The sequence below is a fragment of the Dendropsophus ebraccatus genome, chromosome 14 (genome assembly GCF_027789765.1).
Source record: "Dendropsophus ebraccatus isolate aDenEbr1 chromosome 14, aDenEbr1.pat, whole genome shotgun sequence".
In the NCBI taxonomy this organism is placed as follows: domain Eukaryota; kingdom Metazoa; phylum Chordata; class Amphibia; order Anura; family Hylidae; genus Dendropsophus; species Dendropsophus ebraccatus.
This window is the reverse complement of record NC_091467.1, coordinates 22,188,301-22,205,947: the sequence shown is the minus strand read 5'-3', so window position 1 is coordinate 22,205,947 and position 17,647 is coordinate 22,188,301. Positions and strand designations below refer to the sequence as shown.

Here is a 17,647-nt window from a genome sequence, read left to right as displayed (position 1 = left end):
TAGCACCAACACATAGGATAAGAAGTATTACTGTACCTGATGACATCAGGGGTGACTCCATGCTGTGCAGGGAAGAAGAGTGAGTATACTGCCGTGGTGGCGGAGGCAAGGTAGAGGGGGCCACAGTATGAGGTGGGTTGTTCTTGCTCCCCCGAGGTCTCCCAGGACCATGCCTGCTTTTCCTGCTTCCTTTATGTTTTTTCTCTCGTGGGGGATCACTCCCTTCTCTACTCCACCTCTGTGGTCTATGCTCCGCGGGAGGAGGATCCCATGGTCGGGGGTGAGTGGATGTGTCAGTTGAAAAGCGCATAATAGAGCCAAAGCTGGAAAAGGTGAGTTCTGGAGGAGAGGATGGGGTGGGTCTAGAAGACCTTCCCAAATCCTCCTCTTCCTCCTCTTCTTCATCATCCTCTTCTTCATCCTGCTCTTCCAACTTGGGGAATGTGACCAGTTCAGGAGGAGAGGAAGCGCTGCCTGGAATAGGGGATCATTTACGTGGCAAGAAAATTCCACCTTTACATTACAGCATACCTGTACTTTTAAAAACCTATGTGATTTTGTTACATTAACCCTCCAGAGTGATGGCAGCGTCCTTCAGTGCCGTTATTGAGCCCTTCAAAGTCACTTCCAAATGCACAGCTATTGCTCACTCTTTCCATTTAAAGGGGTAGTTCACCATTTTTTTTCCTTTCCAATCAACTGGTGCCAGATAAGTAGTGAAAGACTTGAGATTGTTTAATAGAAGAAAATTACAGATCTCTGGCACCAGTTGATTTGAAAGAAAAAACATTTTTTTGGTGACCTACCCCTTTAAGGGGGCAGGACCAGATCTGGGTTGTTTGCCAGCAATATTCACACAGAGACTTCCTTTTTTATTAGTCTGGGGGATAATTTACAGTACACTACTTTGTATGCCCCATTTTTTCCTATACACAAAAATTACTGGATTTTGTAAGTATATGATTTCATGTCAAGCTGACAACTTACTAATTGAATATCAAAAGGAAAACGGTATCTACATTCAATAGTCTAAAATGTATACAAGTAAATTGGAAGAGCCCTTTAAATTTTGTATGTCATTTATTGTACAATATCTCTGGCTCCAAAACATTTTCCTGCATCCTATTATTGTATGGAATGGGGATTAGATTACCCAAAATGCACCATGGATGAGGGCAGAGACAATGGCGGTGATTAAGTAAAGACTGCAATGGAAAAGTGTTATGGTGCGTTAACACAGACAGATTCATCTGACAGATCTTTGAAGCCAAAGCCAGGAATGGATTTGAGAAGAGGAGAAATCTCAGTCTTTCCTTTATGACCTGTTCCCTGTTTATAGTCTGTTCCTGGCTCTGGCTTCAAAGAGCTGTCAGATCAATCTGTCTGTGTAAACGCACCATTAGAGCCCTATTACACACAGTGATAATTGCCAGAATCAGGCAGATTTGGCTGATTATCGCTCCGTGTAATAGAGACAACCATCAGCTGATGACAGGGTAGAGACGTAATGTATAAGAAAAAGGGCTGCATGGACATCACTAGGGATATCTGTGCACACTTGATAAACAGTCATCGAGCCGTGTAATAGGCTCAGTAAAGGAGTGCCAATCGAGCAGTTGGTGCTCAATCACATTATTGATCGGGTCACTATTGGCCTGTCTAATAATACTCTTAAAGTTGGTACCCACCTGTAGAGGAGGCACTGCCAGCTCCTGACGCTCCTTTGCCAATTCCGGTCTTTCGACCCTTGTGACCTGTTTTTTTCCCCTTCTCTGACCTTGTGATTTCCGGACTGTCTGTACTGCTTTCCAGCTGTATGGAATCAGTGAAGACATAACATGAGACAGATACTTGACATAATAAACATAATGACAAAAATGCTAGTAAAATTCAGATTACAGTATGTATGTGCACTCATAGTAGTCAGGATACAGAACAGGCTCTTGTGTGTACATCAATAGTGAGATCACACAGAAAACCAATACCTTCTCTGTAGAGATGGGTAATAAAGGAGGGGCGGTTATGTGACCTGGTGAGTCGCGGTGCTTCCGATGACGAACTCTCTCCCTGTCTTTGTGACTCTGGGCAAAATAAAGTTTAAAACATTAGTATTATAAAGAGATGTCCAGCAGTCTAGAATTCTATACATAGGGGTCCAGACGGGAACTTTTATGTAGAATAATGAGCAGGTTCACAAATGTAAATTGTACGTTCAGTATATAAAACCAATATGTAACAGCGATGGTGGTCTGGGATCTGATACCCCTATAGTTTACAAAATATCTGCTAAAGTGATGGGTAATGCCAATACAGATCATGAATTCAGTTTAAAGGGGTACTCCGGTGAAAAAATTGTGCCAGAAAGTCGTATAGATTTGTAAATGACTTCTATAAAAAAAAAAATCTCACGTTTTCCAGTACTTATCAGCTGCTGTATGCCCTACAGGAAGTGATGTATTCTTTCCAGTCTGACAGGGTGCTCTCTGCTGCCCCCTCTGTCCATCTCAGGAACTGCCCAGTAGATGTTTTCTATAGGGATTTTCTACTGCTCACAGTTCCTGACATGGACAGAGGTGGCAGCAGAGAGCACGGTGTCAGACTGGAACAAAATACACCACTTCCTGAAGGACATACAGCTGCTGATAAGTACTGGAAGGCTTGAGATTTTTTTAATAGAAGTCATTACAAATCTGTATAACTGTACGAAACCAGTTGATTTGAAAACTTTTTTTTTCTCCCGCGTAGCCCTTTAAAACCTTTACTTTCAAGTGCCATTCTGAACATCACAATCAAAACTGAACAACAACCCAGTAAAAGTGTACCTTTTTCTGTCTTTCCCGATACAAGACAGGCTTTTCTATACTAGGGGAATCTGACCGGCTACACCGTCCTGGGATGAAAGGACAAGGGAGGCGGGAGACTTTCTGAGCAAGAGAGGAAACAAAACGAATATCACATAATATGTAAAATATACAGATATAATATTATGTATGATTCAAGGAAAGTATTCATATCTTATAATAACATATCATGGTTCTTATAGCGTATATACACCTTTGGATTTCAGCATGTAATATTGCCCTGCGGTCACAATTTTCAGATTTCCACTATTATTTTCAGAGCAACTCTGACTATACCTCACTCTATGGATATGCATTCTGATGTAGGAAAAGTGATATAGGGGTCCCACTGTCCTATACCAGCTCCAAGAAAGAAAAAAAAAAAAAAAACATGAGCGCAACTTCTAGCATGCTCCAATGCACTTGACTACTGGTGGCTGTAAAAGTTAGATGCAGCCCAAGGGAGGCTAGAAAAAAAATTGATACAACCATATGCCATAGGCTGTATCCATGTTTTCCAGGACTCCTTAGGGCTGCATCCAACTTCTTCAGCCACCGGTATTCAAATGGTGAATGATCAGATTCGGGCATGTTCGTATTGCTCTCAGCTCTACAACATAACCTAATTTGACATGAAATAATTACCTAAAGGGGTATTCCAGGCTATGTGTATTTTCAATGTACGGCCGGGGAGGGGGTGGATATAGAAGCTACTGGTCACTTACCTCTTCGGTTCCACCGCCAGGTCCCGGATCGCGCCGCCCCATTCTCCCATCCGGCTGCTGCTTTCTGGTCTGAGCTGCAGCTTGAGACGTGACGTGCCATTCAGCGGCCGAGGTGGGACTCCACTACGACCGCTGAATTGCTGAGCTGCCTTGAGACGTCACATTTCAAGCCGCAGCTCAGAACAGGAAGCGGTAGCCGGACGGGAGAACGGGGCGGCGCAATCCGGCAACCGGGAAGGTAAGTGACCAGCTTCTATATCCACCCCCTCCCCGGCTGTACACTCAAAATACACATAGCCTGGATTACCTCTTTAATTCATAGGAGGTACCCAGGTTTGAGGGATTGAGTTTGTATTCTCCGATGGCTTTAGTAGATTGTTAGTTCAACTGTGCCCATCTTCCCTTGAATTAGATTTTTTTTCTGTTTAATGTGTTGAATAATCATGAGTACTTTTCTTTGATTTCTCTCATTTACGGCATATACTGATTTTGTACTCTGCACCAAGACACCTATGCACCTTGTATTTTGTGCGGTACATCTCTTCTCTATATTACTATTTTGCTTTTGGTCGCCGTATTCATACAGATCTCACTGCACTACCTTGTGCATGCTTTTTTGTTTTTGACATCTGTTTCTGGTCTCAAATACCCATGACCACTCTATGACCACTACACCCGAGATGCAGCCACAATAGATCAATGTCCGTGTATGCTCTTAGTGCATACTAGTCTAGTGTTTGCATAACTCATGCCTGAGGAGTTCCTGAGCTTCAGAAGAAGTTGCAAAATTGTCAGAATGCAATTTATTTATTTTTTACACAGAGCCTATGTTTATTTCATCCAGGAAATCCCTTTACAAAAACGTTGCCAGATTTGGCAAGGGAGAAGTAATCTAGAACACGTACCTGGGGATCTCGCACCATCTTGTTATAGTGGTATTTGCAATATCCAATGTACTTGACATTGTCCACTTCCTGAGCCTCCTCCTCACATAACAAACCAGCCATCTGGGCACTAAAACACAATAGACAGACAATACATGTCTGTGTAGGAATATATACATTATACACAAATAAACACACATATATATATATATATATATATATATACACAAATATTCTATGCATATGTTAAAGGGGTATTCCTCTAAATAGCTGGGTACAGGGGGTAAAACTGCTGGGGCCCCCAGTCTCCTGTTAGAATGGAGAAGCAAGTCATGCATGCCTGCCATTGCCCCATTCATTGTCTATAGGAGCCACGTAAACAACCAAGTACAGCGTCCAGCCTTTTCTGCCAGCTCCTATAGAAAATGAATAGAGTGGCAGTGCTCCATTCTTATCGAATGCTAAAATCCCCATTGAACAGCTGGTTATCACCTATTCTATAGATTGTCAGGTGGGAATACCCCTTTAAAGGTGTTGTCTCAGCACTAAATACTTGTATGATGTGAATTAATAGGAAAATCCATCAGAAACGTCAATACTGTTGTACATCATGAGCAATGTTCTTCGAGCTACGTCCATGTTCCACATCCGCAACCAATCTACTTAATGCCACATAAACATAACACAGGTTGTAATAATAACTCTCATACTAGTTTCACATTGATGATATGGGATATGTTAAGCACTCACCATGTCACATGGAACGCCTGCCGACAACCGTGTCTATTACAGGTCATACAGGCCCCGGATGCAGCCCGGCTTTCTCTTCCCTGGTCTTCACATATATAGCAAGTCTACAGAAGGAAGCACAGTGAGACTGGAAGAGAGAATAGAGGTGAAACACATAAAAGGACATTCTGAAAGTGAAGGAGCCCCTGAAGACCGTTACCTTATTGAAGCGATCATGCGGCACATACTGCAGGACTATAGGCTCCATTGTCAGCACATTTGCAAACTGAACCTCGGGGATATATAATGCACAGACCACATGAGCCCAACCTGGAGGAAGTATAAAAAGGAGTAAGCAAAACCGGTTGTTAGAGCAAGCAGTAACCTGTATTTTATCAACTGCTATTAAGAACGCCCCCTAGTGCCCTAGGCAGGCAGTAAACAATCAGAGTTGCCAATCAGAAAATGAACTGTTAAAGGGGTACTCTGGGCGAAAATCTTTTTCTTTCCAATCAACTGGTTTTAGAAAGTTCTATAGATTTTTAATTTACCTCTATTTAAAAATCTCAAGTTTTCCCATACTTATCAGCTGCTATATGCCCTGCAGAACTGGTGTATTCTTTCCAGTCTGACACAGTGCTCTCTGCTGACATCTCTGTACAAGACAGGAACTGTCCTCGGAAGGAGAAGGTTTTCTATGGAGATTTGCTATCTATGGGGAAAGAATTCATCACTTCCTGCAGGACATACAGGAGCTGATAAGTACTAGAAGACTAGTGATTTTTAATTAGAAGTAATTTACAAATCAATATAACTTTTTGAAACCAGCTGATCTGAAAAAAAAAAAAAAATTGATGGAGTATCCCTTTAATAACTTTTCTATGGATCATTTTGATCTGATGAAATCTGCTTGATCGGTCAATTAAATTAACTTTCCAACTGTACATTTTTTTATTTTAATTTTTTTGTGCTCAATATTTCTGGATTTAACACAGACCAATTTATCCATTTCAGGAAACATATTTGTTCTTTTTATTTTAAAGGGGTTATCCAGCACTACAAAAACATGGCCTCTTTTCCCCCCTCTCTTGTCTCCAGTTTAGGTGTGGTTTGCAATTAAGCTTCATTTACTGAGTTCTAAACCCCACCCAATCTAGGGACAAGAGAGGGGGAAAAGAGGCCATGTTTTTGTAGCGCTGGATAACCCCTTTAACAAAATGGGGTCATGCACAATCATCATATTTGGGGGGTGGATAACTTTACTTTAACTATTGTGAACGTTACCTCCATTGTCGGTTCTCTTCAGTGCCCCTTCTTTATGTGGGCAAAGGTCACATCTCTGGAAAGAAGAAAGACAGAATAGTTAATAGCATGACACAAATCTAAAATGCCGTAAAGCAGCTCGTAGCTGCTCTTCCATAGGCTACACTCTATTCTGCTAATACTTTTAATATACTGCTAATACTTTTAATATACTGCTAATACTTTTAATATACTGCTAATACTTTAAAATCATAAAGTAATGGATGGGTAACCCTGGTTTTCAAGCTAAGTACAAAAGTTTGGAGACCTCTTTATTGTATGACGGCTTTGTATAGGGCCAGGACTTTTTGTCTCCTACAGTGGAGGAAACCCTGTGATGCCTAAGCCTGTGATAAGAAAGAATATGGTCTACTAGGAAACACACATTTACAGCTCCCTGGTTATCACAACTAACCAGACTTCTCAATGGCTTCAGCACTGGTAATGTTTTAAGGGAACCGGTCATTACTTTCAAGCTGCCTAAAACCACAAGTCAGAGGAGTGCCTGTATCCGCCCCGCCATGCTTGAGTGATAGATCTCTCCCTGTTTAGGTATTGGAGGAGATCAATCAATCAAGTCTGGTGGGATTAAAGCGACTCTGTACAAACAATCTGCCCCCCCCCAATTACTTGTACCTTTGGATAGCTGCTTTTAATCCAAGATCTGTCCTGGGGTCCGTTCGGCAGGTGATGCAGTTATTGTCCTAAAAAAAATTTTTTAAACCAGCCCATGTGCCGCCCTCACACAGGTGATGAATAGGAGAATACCTGCCTGGAGCATTCCTAAAGATGAAGAGGGTGAGGAGGAGGGACGGAGAGGGTGTGCCAGCCTAATGCATACACAATCTAGGCCATGGGCGTTTGACGCAGGACTGAAAGTTTAAAAGTTGTTTTTAGGACAATAACTGCATCACCTGCCGAACAGACCCCAGGACAGATCTTGGATTAAACGCAGCTATCCGACGGTACAAGTGGTTTGGGAGGTAGATTGTTGGTACAGAGTCGCTTTAAGGCTTTCACGTTTACAATCTGTACTTGTATGGCCATGCATTTACCAATAAAGGGGTACTTTGGCTAAAATCTTTTTCCTTTCAAATCAACTGGTTATATAGATTTGTAATTTACTTCTATTTAAAAATCTCAAGTCCTCCAGTACTTATCAGCTACTGCAGATCCTGCAGGAAGTGGTGTATTCTTTCCAGTCTGTCACACTGCTCTCTGCTGCCACCTCTGAAAACAGTAGCAAATCCCCATAGAAAACCTTTTTCTGCACAGGACAGTTCCTATCTCGGACAGAGGTGGCAGCAGAGAGCACTGTGTCAGACTGGAACGAAAACACCACTTCCTGCAGGACATACAGCAGCTGATAAGTATGGGAAAACTGGAGATTTTTTAAATAGAAGAAAATTACAAATCTATATAAAACGTTCTCAAACCAGCTGATTTAAAAAGAAATAATAATTCACCAGAGTACCCCTTTAATGTTGTTTCAAGTCACCAACCAAACAAGGTTTCTGTATAATTCCATTGCGTTTCAAATGTTAAACTGGAAAACCTAGACAAGATCCAAAATTTGGCAGAATTCGCCAACAAAACTCTAACAACTAGCCAAGCAATGACGTGACGCTTTCAGGGGATGAAACTGAAGCGAAGTAAGAATGGAGCATGCCCATGTAACCTTATAGTAAGGCTCCTGACCTCTGGATTCTGTAAAGTCTCTGCAGGTTTGTGACATCTGGAAACTTTTTCACCTCATTTACTAACACAAAGTTACTTGTCTATCCATGCGGCGCTTAGGTCTCCACTGCTGACTGACACGGCCCAGCCCAGATACCATGACTATAAATACAGCTGCATGGCTCCCAATAGGTTTACATTTTAATCAAGCGCTGACCTTTGAAATACTAAGCTTCATGCCTGTGAATTCTAGTAACAGCCTCACACACCAGGCACAACAGGAAGGTCAAAGTTCTCGCTCAACAATGAAGCTTTTCCTTGGAACAACTTGGAGAGTAGCTTACAGTGGTGATCACACACAAAAACAAACTAAAAAAAAACAAAACAAAAAAAAAACAGCTACTACATGTTAAAGGGGTTTTCTAAGGAAAACCACTGATGGCCGATCCACAGGATGGATCATCAATGGGTGAGCAGTAGGCTACCGACACCCGGCACCTCAGCCCATCAGCTAATCGGCAAAGCTACAGCGCTGGAAGTAAACACAGTGGGGGAGATGGTGTAAAGTGAAACTGGCTCAGTAGCCCCTAGCAACCAATCAGATTCCACCTTTCATTCCTCACAGACTCTTTGGAAAATGAAAGGTGGAATCTGATTGGTTGCTAGGGGCAACTGGGCCAGTTTCACTTTACACCATGTTTGAGAAATCTTTGAAGATACTTAAAAGGAGAAGTTAGGCGAAAATTTTTATTAAAGTATCATATTGCCCCCCAAATCACCAATATCCACTTAAAGTGCTTTTTTTCCTGCACTTACTACTGCATCAAGGCTTCACTTCCTGGATAACATGGTGATGTCACTTCCTGTATAATATGGTGATGTCACTTCCTGGATAACATGGTGATGTCACGACCCGACTCCCAGAGCTGTGTGTGCTGTGGCTGCTGGGGAGGATGATGGCAGGGGGACACTGAGGGACACAGGGCACTGGAGGGACACTGAGCATCCCTGAGCATGCCATCATCCTCTACAGCAGCCACAGCCCACACAGCTCTGGGAGTCGGGTCGTGACATCACCATTTTATCCAGGAAGTGACATCAACATGTTATCCAGGAAGTGACATCAACATGTTATCCAGGAAGTGACATCAACATGTTATCCAGGAAGTGAAGCCTTGATGTAGTAGTAAGTGCAGGGAAAAAAAAACACTTTATGTGCATTTCCCGTAATAACTGTATATTGGTGATTTGTATAACTTTTGGGGGGCAATACAATACTTAAAAAAAAATAAAAAATTCGCTGGACTTCTTTAAAGGGGAACTATCAGCACTTTAAATAAAAATACTTAACAAAACTCACAAGACTTTTAAAGATTTCTATAAACTTCACTTACAGTTATTATAACAAGTAAAACCAAATATTAAAGGGGTAGTTCAGCAAAAAAAGTAAAAAATTAATTCAAATCAACTGTGGCCAGAAAGTGCCAGAGATTTGTAATTTACTTCTATTAAAAAATCTCAAGTCTTCCAGTACTTATCAGCTGCTGTATGTCCTGCATGAAGTGGTGAATTCTTTCCAGTCTGACACAGTGCTCTCTGCTGCCACCTCTGTCCATTTCAGGAACTGTCCGAAGCAGTAGCAAATCCCTATAGAAAACCTTTCCTGCTCCACAGACTGGAAATACACCACTTCCTGCAGGACATACAGCAGCTGATAAGTACTGGAAGACTGGGGATTTTGTAAGAGAAGGAAATTACTAATCTCTGGCTTTTTCTGGCACCAGTTGATTTGAAAGAATCTTTTTTTATGTTGAACTACCCCTTAAGGGTGCGTTCACACGTACAGGATCTGCAGCAGATTTGATGGTGCAGATTTTAACTTGCAGATTCATAGCAAATCTGCAGCTTCTAATCAGCGCCATCAAATCTGCTGCAGATCCTGTACGTGTGAATGCACACTATAACTATATACATTTGGTTTGCTGAAATTCACAATACTTCTAGTAAACGTCCAGTGTGAAGTGCACTCTGTTCAGATTGGTATAAAGGGTGGCAGCAGTTGATTTGAAAGAAAAACATTTTTAGTGTACAACCCCTTTAAAGGGGTACTCCAGTGAAAAAAAATTCTTGCAAATCAACTGGTGTCAGAAAGTGCTAGAGATGTGTAAATTACATTGATTTAAAAATCTCTAGTCTTCCATCAGCTGCTGTATGTCCTGCAGAAAGTGGTGTATTCTTTCCAATCTGACACAGTGTTCTCTGCTGCCACCTCTGTCCGTGACAAGAACTGTCCAGAGCAAATCCTCATAGAAAACCTCTCCTGCTCTCCAGAGCTCTCCGAATACACCTCTTCCTACAATACATACAGCAGCTGATAAGTATGGATGACTGAAGATTTTTAATAGAAGTAAATTACAAATCTTTAGCACTTTCCATAACCAGTTGATTTGAAAGGAAAAAAAACATTTTTCTGGAGTGCCCCATTAACAATCTGATCTATGTGAACCGTGGCAGACCTGCAGGTGGTTAAACTTCAGAAGAATAAAGAGGACTGAGCAGAGGAGAATCACAGTGCACATGTATAGACAGAAAACAGAGCTCATAGATCAGACTGTGGAAGCCAAACTTAGCAAAAGTTTTATATAAGACCATACACAATAATAAAAAGTGTAATACAGCTGTCCATAGCCTTTAAACAAAAAGATATAAGCTACAGGTTAAAACATTCTTAATGCAAAACTTAACTACAATCCCATCACTGCCTAGTTAAAGGGGTACTCCAGCGAAAATCTTTTTTTCTTTCAAATCAACTGATTTTAGATAATATATATATATATATGTAACTTACGTCTATTTAAAAATGTCAAGTCTTCCAGTACTTATCAGCTGCTAGATGTCCTGCAAGAAATTGTGTTTTCTTTTCCATCTGACGCAGTGCTCTCTGCTGCCACCTCTGCTACTGCTCTGGACAGTTCCTGACATGGACTAAGGTGGCAGCAGAGAGCACTGTGTCATACTGGAAAGAATACACACTTCCTGCAGGACACACAGCAGCTGCTAAGTATGGGAAGACTTGAGTTTTTTTAAATAGATATAAATTACAAATCTATATAACTTTCCGAAACCAGTTTATTTGCAAGAAAAAGATTTTCGACGCAGTGCCCCTTTAATCTATGTGCCATTTACAACGGCCAGCAGTGTGTCTATGGATTTGCAGGGGCTGAGGGGATACATACAGTACTGAAGAGAGTAAATATATGTACAAATCACAACTTACCACCCTGGCAGCTCTCTCCTGTGACTCACACTTCCGACAGAACCATGGTCCTGTAGGCACCTGTACAATCCCATAGCATGCTGGAAAGAGAGTGAAAAATAGAAAATTAAGAAAAAGCACACAGTCTATATACAGCTAGTACTTGTTCAGGTATTAGACCCCTATCGATTGCTAGAAAGAAGGGGCAAAAGGCATCTGGCTCTGAACTGCAGCGTTCCTCTTTCCTTGGCAGAGGTGGTCTTATCCATAAACTGTATATTCTGTCTATTATATCACTATTCTATGACATATGCTTTGCTCTCCCAGCCAAAATAAAATGCAGATGGCAGCTAAAGGGGCACTGTGCTTCTGCCAACTTGAGTGACTGGTGAGAACCACCATATTACTAAATCCACATAAGCAGCCAAGCATATATGTTCTGCGTGTGGTGGCCAATGGCATACAGCCCCCCGGCCTCTACATCTAGGTGGGGTTTTGGATACATGTGTATGACCTCTTGCATGGGGACAGTTTATGACGTCTATGATGTAGGACAAATTTGGGAAGTGAAACAAAATTATTAGTCAATCCCAAGATATTTATATTGCCGCTATTTATGTTTCCATATAAAATGTATAGACGTTCAAGAGGTTGTCCAGGGAAAAATAACTTGTCCCCTATCCACAAGATAAGGGACAAGTAAGGGCCGTATTACACAGGACGATTATCGTTTGAAAAAAATTGTTAGATCCTTTGGATTTAAACGATAATCGTTTTGTGTAATAGACAACGATTAAATGACCAACTAGAAATCGTTGGTCGTTTGATAGAATTCTGACCTATTTTTATTGTTCGCACACTGTTCGGTGTAATAAGTCATAGCTAAAACGTACGCAATAGTGACGACAAAACGTACACAAGAACGATCAGAAGTAATGATCATCGTTGCGTGTAATTGGGCGAACGATTTCGGGTTGTTTGCCATAGCAGTTGTTTGAGATCGTTTATTGTTAGTCATCAAAAATCGCTTGGTGTATTAGTACCCTAAGAGATTGCAGGGGGTCCGAACTCTGTAGCCCCCGTCGATCTCTGTATTGCCCCCGACTCCTATTCAACGTCTTTCAGAAAAGTTCTACACTACTATATGGTAATATTTTACAACCTGGGTCCCTTAAAGCGATTCTGTACAGATAATCTGACCCCCCCAAACCGCTTGTACCTTTGGATAGCTGCTTTTAATCCAAGATCTGTCCTGGGGTCCGTTAGGCAGGTGATGCAGTTATTGTTCTAAAAAACAACTTTTAAACTGGCACAACCCCTTTGTCCCTCCTCCCCGCCCTCCTTATCATTAGGAATGCCCCAGGCAGATTGTCTCCTATTTCTCACCTGTGTGAACACTGAACATGGGCTGGATCGTTAAGGCACCTGTGCAATGTTCAGACAGGAGAAAATGTTCCAGTGGCATTCCTAATGATGAATCGGGTGGAGAGAAAGTACGGAGGGGTGGTGCAAAGTTTGGGCACAGATATTCTAAGCCCCGGCTGTTGGGCACAGGGCTGCAAGTTTAAAAGTTGTTTTTTAGGACAATAACTGCATCACCTGCCGAACGGACCCCAGGACAGATCTTGGATTAAAAGCAGCTATCCAAAGGTACAAGTGGTTTTGGGGGGACAGATTGTGGGTACAGGGTCACTTTAAGGTGCAGCAGCCTTCGGGTGGCAGGACATAAAGGGAATTGTTTTGTTTTTTTATTTAACAGCATGAGAGCCACATTAAATAGTAAAATGGTCTACAGCAGCGGTAGGGAAGCTTGGCTCTCCAGCTGTTGCAAAACTACAACTCCCATCATGCCTGGACAGCCAAAGCTTTGGCTGTCTAGGCATGATGGGAGTTGTAGTTTTGCAACAGCTGGAGAGGGGGCCAGGGTTTCCTACCCCTGGTCTATAGAATTGCTACTGGGAATTATCTAACCGGTAAGCCAATGCTAGCAACATGGAATGTTTTTCTCCGGCAGATCAAGATGCCATTTGTTCTAATAAAGACAGAAGTGGATACAAAAGAAGTCCTTCCTTTATAGTTTTTCCCTTTTCTTGGTTTTGGCAACAAACAGTACATCAATAGTTGTTTTTTTTTCCCCCATCCTTCTTGCTTAAAAAGCCACTAGGTGGTGCTGTAGACTTAAAGGGGTAGTGCGTCGGTAAACAATTATTCACGTCATCAACTGCTCAGCCGCGATTGGCTGAGCATAACTGTGCTCAGCCAGTCGCGGCTGAGCATCTGATGACGCTGAAGAGGGCGGCCGGCACTCAGGACGCTCGGAGGGATTCGGCCGGGCTGTCCGAAGACGACATCGCAGACTGAAGATCGGAGACGAGTCGGCAAGTGACAGGTAATGTATAATGCACCACACTTCCGGGTACACAAGTGGGGGTGGTGGGACACGGGGAAGGGGGCCATTCACAGACATAACATACATTACAAAGTTGTATAACTTTGTAATGTGTGTTATTCTGTGAATAATTGTTTACCGCCGCACTACCCCTTTAAAGCGACTCTGTACCCACAATCTGTCCCCCCCAAACCACTTGTACCTTCGGATAGCTGCTTTTAATCCAAGGTCTGTCCTGGGGTCCGTTCAGTAGGTGATGCAGCTTTTGTCATAAAAACAACTTTTAATCCGGCAGCGCTGTGTCTAACGGCCGGGCCTTACATTTGTATATGCATTAGGCTGGCACCACCTCTCCGTCCTTCCTCCCCCCCTCCTCATCATTGGGAATGATCCAGGAACATTTACTGCTGCTTGAGCTTTGCACAGGTGTATTAACGATCCAGCCCATGTTCATTATACACACAGGTGGGGAATAGGAAGCAATCTGCCTGGAGCATTCCTAATGATGAGGAGGGTGGGGAGAAAGTACAGAGAGGGTGTGCCAGCCTAATGCATATACAAATGTAAGCCCCGGCCATTGGACACAACGCTGCCGGATTAAAAGTTGTTTTTATGACAATAACTGCACCCCCTCCCGAACGGACCCCAGGACAGATCTTGGATTAAAAGCAGCTATCTGAAGGTACAAGTGGTTTGGGGGGGTCAGATTGTGGGTACGGAGTCGCTTTAATGCATAAATTTCTCTCTATAAAAACCTATCACATGCATTAAACATTACCATACTTTTCAGGATACAAAAAACAAAAAAAAAACAAACATAAAAGTATATAACTTCCATAACACAAATCTTGTCTCCATCTACAACTCGGAATGCTATATATACCGTCATCCTGCCCTGGTTTCCTGTAATGTGAATGACAGTGACGACTCAATCATATGGAACCCACATCCGCACGTCAGAGACAGCATCAACTAACCACACGGGACTCTGCAAACTTCTGTAACCAGCACTACAACTAGAATACATACATCCCTGCCAACTTGCTTATACACTGGTTATACTACACTTGTAATATGGACAATGTCAAGCAATGTCTTTCAATTTCAGCCCTGACATTACCTATTCTTATAACATTTTTATGCATAGCATTTTTTTTTTTGCTATGAAAATATCCCCCCCCCCCCCAAAAAAAGTTCAAAATTCAAATTTAATCATCCCCCATGATGCAATTTGAGGCTTTTTTTTAAGCATTTTTTAAAGGGAACCTATCGGTTTAGTTACACTGCCCTCACTGAGGGCAGCACCAAGTAGTGATGGACTGTTGCTATTGTCACTAATGTCTAAGTGTATAGCGCTATAAAGAGTTACTCTCACTTAAAAAAAAAAAACTTTTGACATAGCAAAAGTTTTGATTGGTTGTGTTCTCGCAGCTCTATTTAGCACCAACCGCTATCACTGTGCATTGGGAGAAGTCTGCCAATCATTAGCAGGGGCAGTGGCACCTACTGCTGCGTTTACACAGAACGACTATCATTCGAATTTTCGCGATAATCGGCTTGTGTAAGCACAGCGAACGATCAAGCGACGAGCGAGAAATCGTTCATTTTGATCTTTCAACGTGTTCTCAAATCGTCATTTGTTCTAATAAACACAGAACTGAAGACAAAAGAAGTCTTTCCATTATATTTTTTCTCTTTCCTTGGTTTTGGCTACAAACAGTACATCAATAGTAATTTTTTTTTTCATCCTTCTTGCTTAAAAAGCCACTAGGTGGCGCTTTATACTTAATTAATGATTTTGGTTCGCAAAATCTACAGACGTGTGAATGTAGCCTTATTCACCAGGTAGGGTAAGGGCCCTATTCCACAGGACGATTATCGTTCGCATAATCGTTAACGATAAACTATACAAATGACCGCTACTGCGAAAGACCTGAAATCGTTAACCCATTTACATGGAACGATAATCATTACTTATGATCGTTCTTGCGATCGTCTTGTAGTCACTATTGCGTTCGTCACTACTGCGAACGACTGAACGACATCTTATTCCATGCGAACGAGCAACGATAAAAATAGGTCCAGGTTTTATGAAACGATTAACAATTTCTCGTTCGGTCGTTAATTGTTAACTGCTATTCAAGCGAACGATTATTGTTTAGGTTCGAACTTAACGATAATCTGAACGATAATTGTCCCGTGGAATAGGGCCCTCAGTGTAACACTGGCCAATTGCTGTGCCTTTACATATTAACAAACAAGCTGCAAATAAAGGTCTGCCTTAGGGTGCCTTCACACGTACCCTATCGCCACGTATTTATCATTGCGAGTTTCTCGCACATAAATCCGCAGTGATACTGATTGCTATCAAGTCAATGTATGTGTATTCTCGCTGCGTGTTTGGTGCGATTTTTATTGGATGTCAACTTTCGTGGGAGTTCAATGCGATAAATATGCAGCGATACGGTACATGTGAAGGCACCCTTAAAGGGAACCTGTCACCCCCCGTGTCGGGGTGAAGGCCGCCAAACCCCCCGCTAGAGCCCCGGATACTTACCCCATCTCGCCAAGTCCCGTTCCTGGAGCCGCATCTCAGCAGCGCGCGCGCTGGGCTTCAGATGGGGATATCTCTGTCCCGGGACCGGCTCCAGGAACGGGACTCGGCGAGATGGGGTAAGTATCTGGGTCTCTACCAGGGGGTCAGGTGGCCTTCACCCCGACACGGGGGGGTGACAGGTTCCCTTTAAAGGGAAATCTATAAAGGGTTAGACTAATCTATCCTGCCAATGGCTTCCTATTGCACAGGAGATGCCGAGGGGGAAGATACCTTCCTCCTCAGCGCCGTTTTGGTTGCAGTAAGTAGCAAGCGTTGAGCTGATCTGTCAAGTGTTCGAGGCGGCAACTGAAAGACTCGGCATTTGCTTACCGGTGGCTGCAGAGATTGGTCATGTCCAAGTTTCCTAGCAGCCCTAGGGCGGCATGCAATCTCTGCAGCCACCGGTAATCATATGCCGAGTCTTTCAGTTGCTGACTCGAACACTTTTGACAGATCAGCTCAACACTATTAGTAGCTTGCTCCACAGTCTGTTAAGAGCACTGCACGCCCCTATGGCGCCAATCTGGCCTGCGTCATTGATTATAATTAGAGAGGGACAGGCCATGCTCCTATGGGGTCTTACCAGAACATGCACCGAAAGGGCGCCGAAGAGGAAGGTAAGAGACATCTTCCTGCTCTGCGTCTCCTACGCAATAGGGACATATCAGAAGAGATGATCGAACAGCGCCGAAGTTCAGGTTCGTATGAACCCGAACCATCGGCATTTGACTCCCGCTGCCTTCCCGTTCCATGGGGAAGGTGGAAACAGTCCGAGTACCGCCTGGAAAAGAGGGATACAGTCTATTACCTAGGCTGTATCCCTGTTTTCCAGGCGGTACTCGGGCTGTCTCTACCTTCCCCACGGAACGGGAAGGCAGCGGGAGTCAAATGCTGATGGTTCGGGTTCGTACGAACCTGAACTTTGGCGCTGTTCGATCATCTCCACATATCAGCAGGGTAGATCCGTCTAACCTGCTGATAGTTCCCCTTTAAGCTCATGGAGTCCTATGGGGGGTACAGCATGCAGCGTTATGTAAAAACTGCCAATGACCCCCCCCCCCCAAAAAAAAAGACACCACAAACCAAAAGGCATTAGAAGTATAGCATTTATATTCCCCTGACTCTCAACTAACATTCAGCTGCTGCATGCACTGTCCATGGCATTTATCCCCCCAATAGACATCATATGTAAAACCACATGGATGAGCTCGAGTGGTCATGTACACATACACACAGTGATCCTATACAC

General features: G+C 42.8%; 1 protein-coding gene across 5 annotated transcripts in view; it reads right to left on the bottom strand.

Annotated features, from left to right (window-relative positions):
* Window positions 1-17,647, bottom strand: part of MLLT6 (MLLT6, PHD finger containing) — a 38,261-nt gene that overhangs the window by 19,115 nt on the left and 1,499 nt on the right. For all 5 annotated transcript variants that reach the window (XR_011359697.1, XR_011359700.1, XR_011359698.1 and 2 more), the window contains exons 2-10: window positions 11,435-11,514; window positions 6,463-6,517; window positions 5,399-5,508; window positions 5,200-5,303; window positions 4,471-4,579; window positions 2,823-2,924; window positions 1,986-2,081; window positions 1,689-1,812; window positions 37-474 (exon numbers count right to left, since the gene is read on the bottom strand). Coding sequence is in view for 1 of the 5 variants with exons in the window: in XM_069952140.1 (XP_069808241.1) it covers window positions 37-474; window positions 1,689-1,812; window positions 1,986-2,081; window positions 2,823-2,924; window positions 4,471-4,579; window positions 5,200-5,303; window positions 5,399-5,508; window positions 6,463-6,517; window positions 11,435-11,514 (1,218 nt within the window). In the remaining 4 variants the exon portion in view is untranslated. The remainder of the gene's footprint in view (window positions 1-36; window positions 475-1,688; window positions 1,813-1,985; window positions 2,082-2,822; window positions 2,925-4,470; window positions 4,580-5,199; window positions 5,304-5,398; window positions 5,509-6,462; window positions 6,518-11,434; window positions 11,515-17,647) is intronic.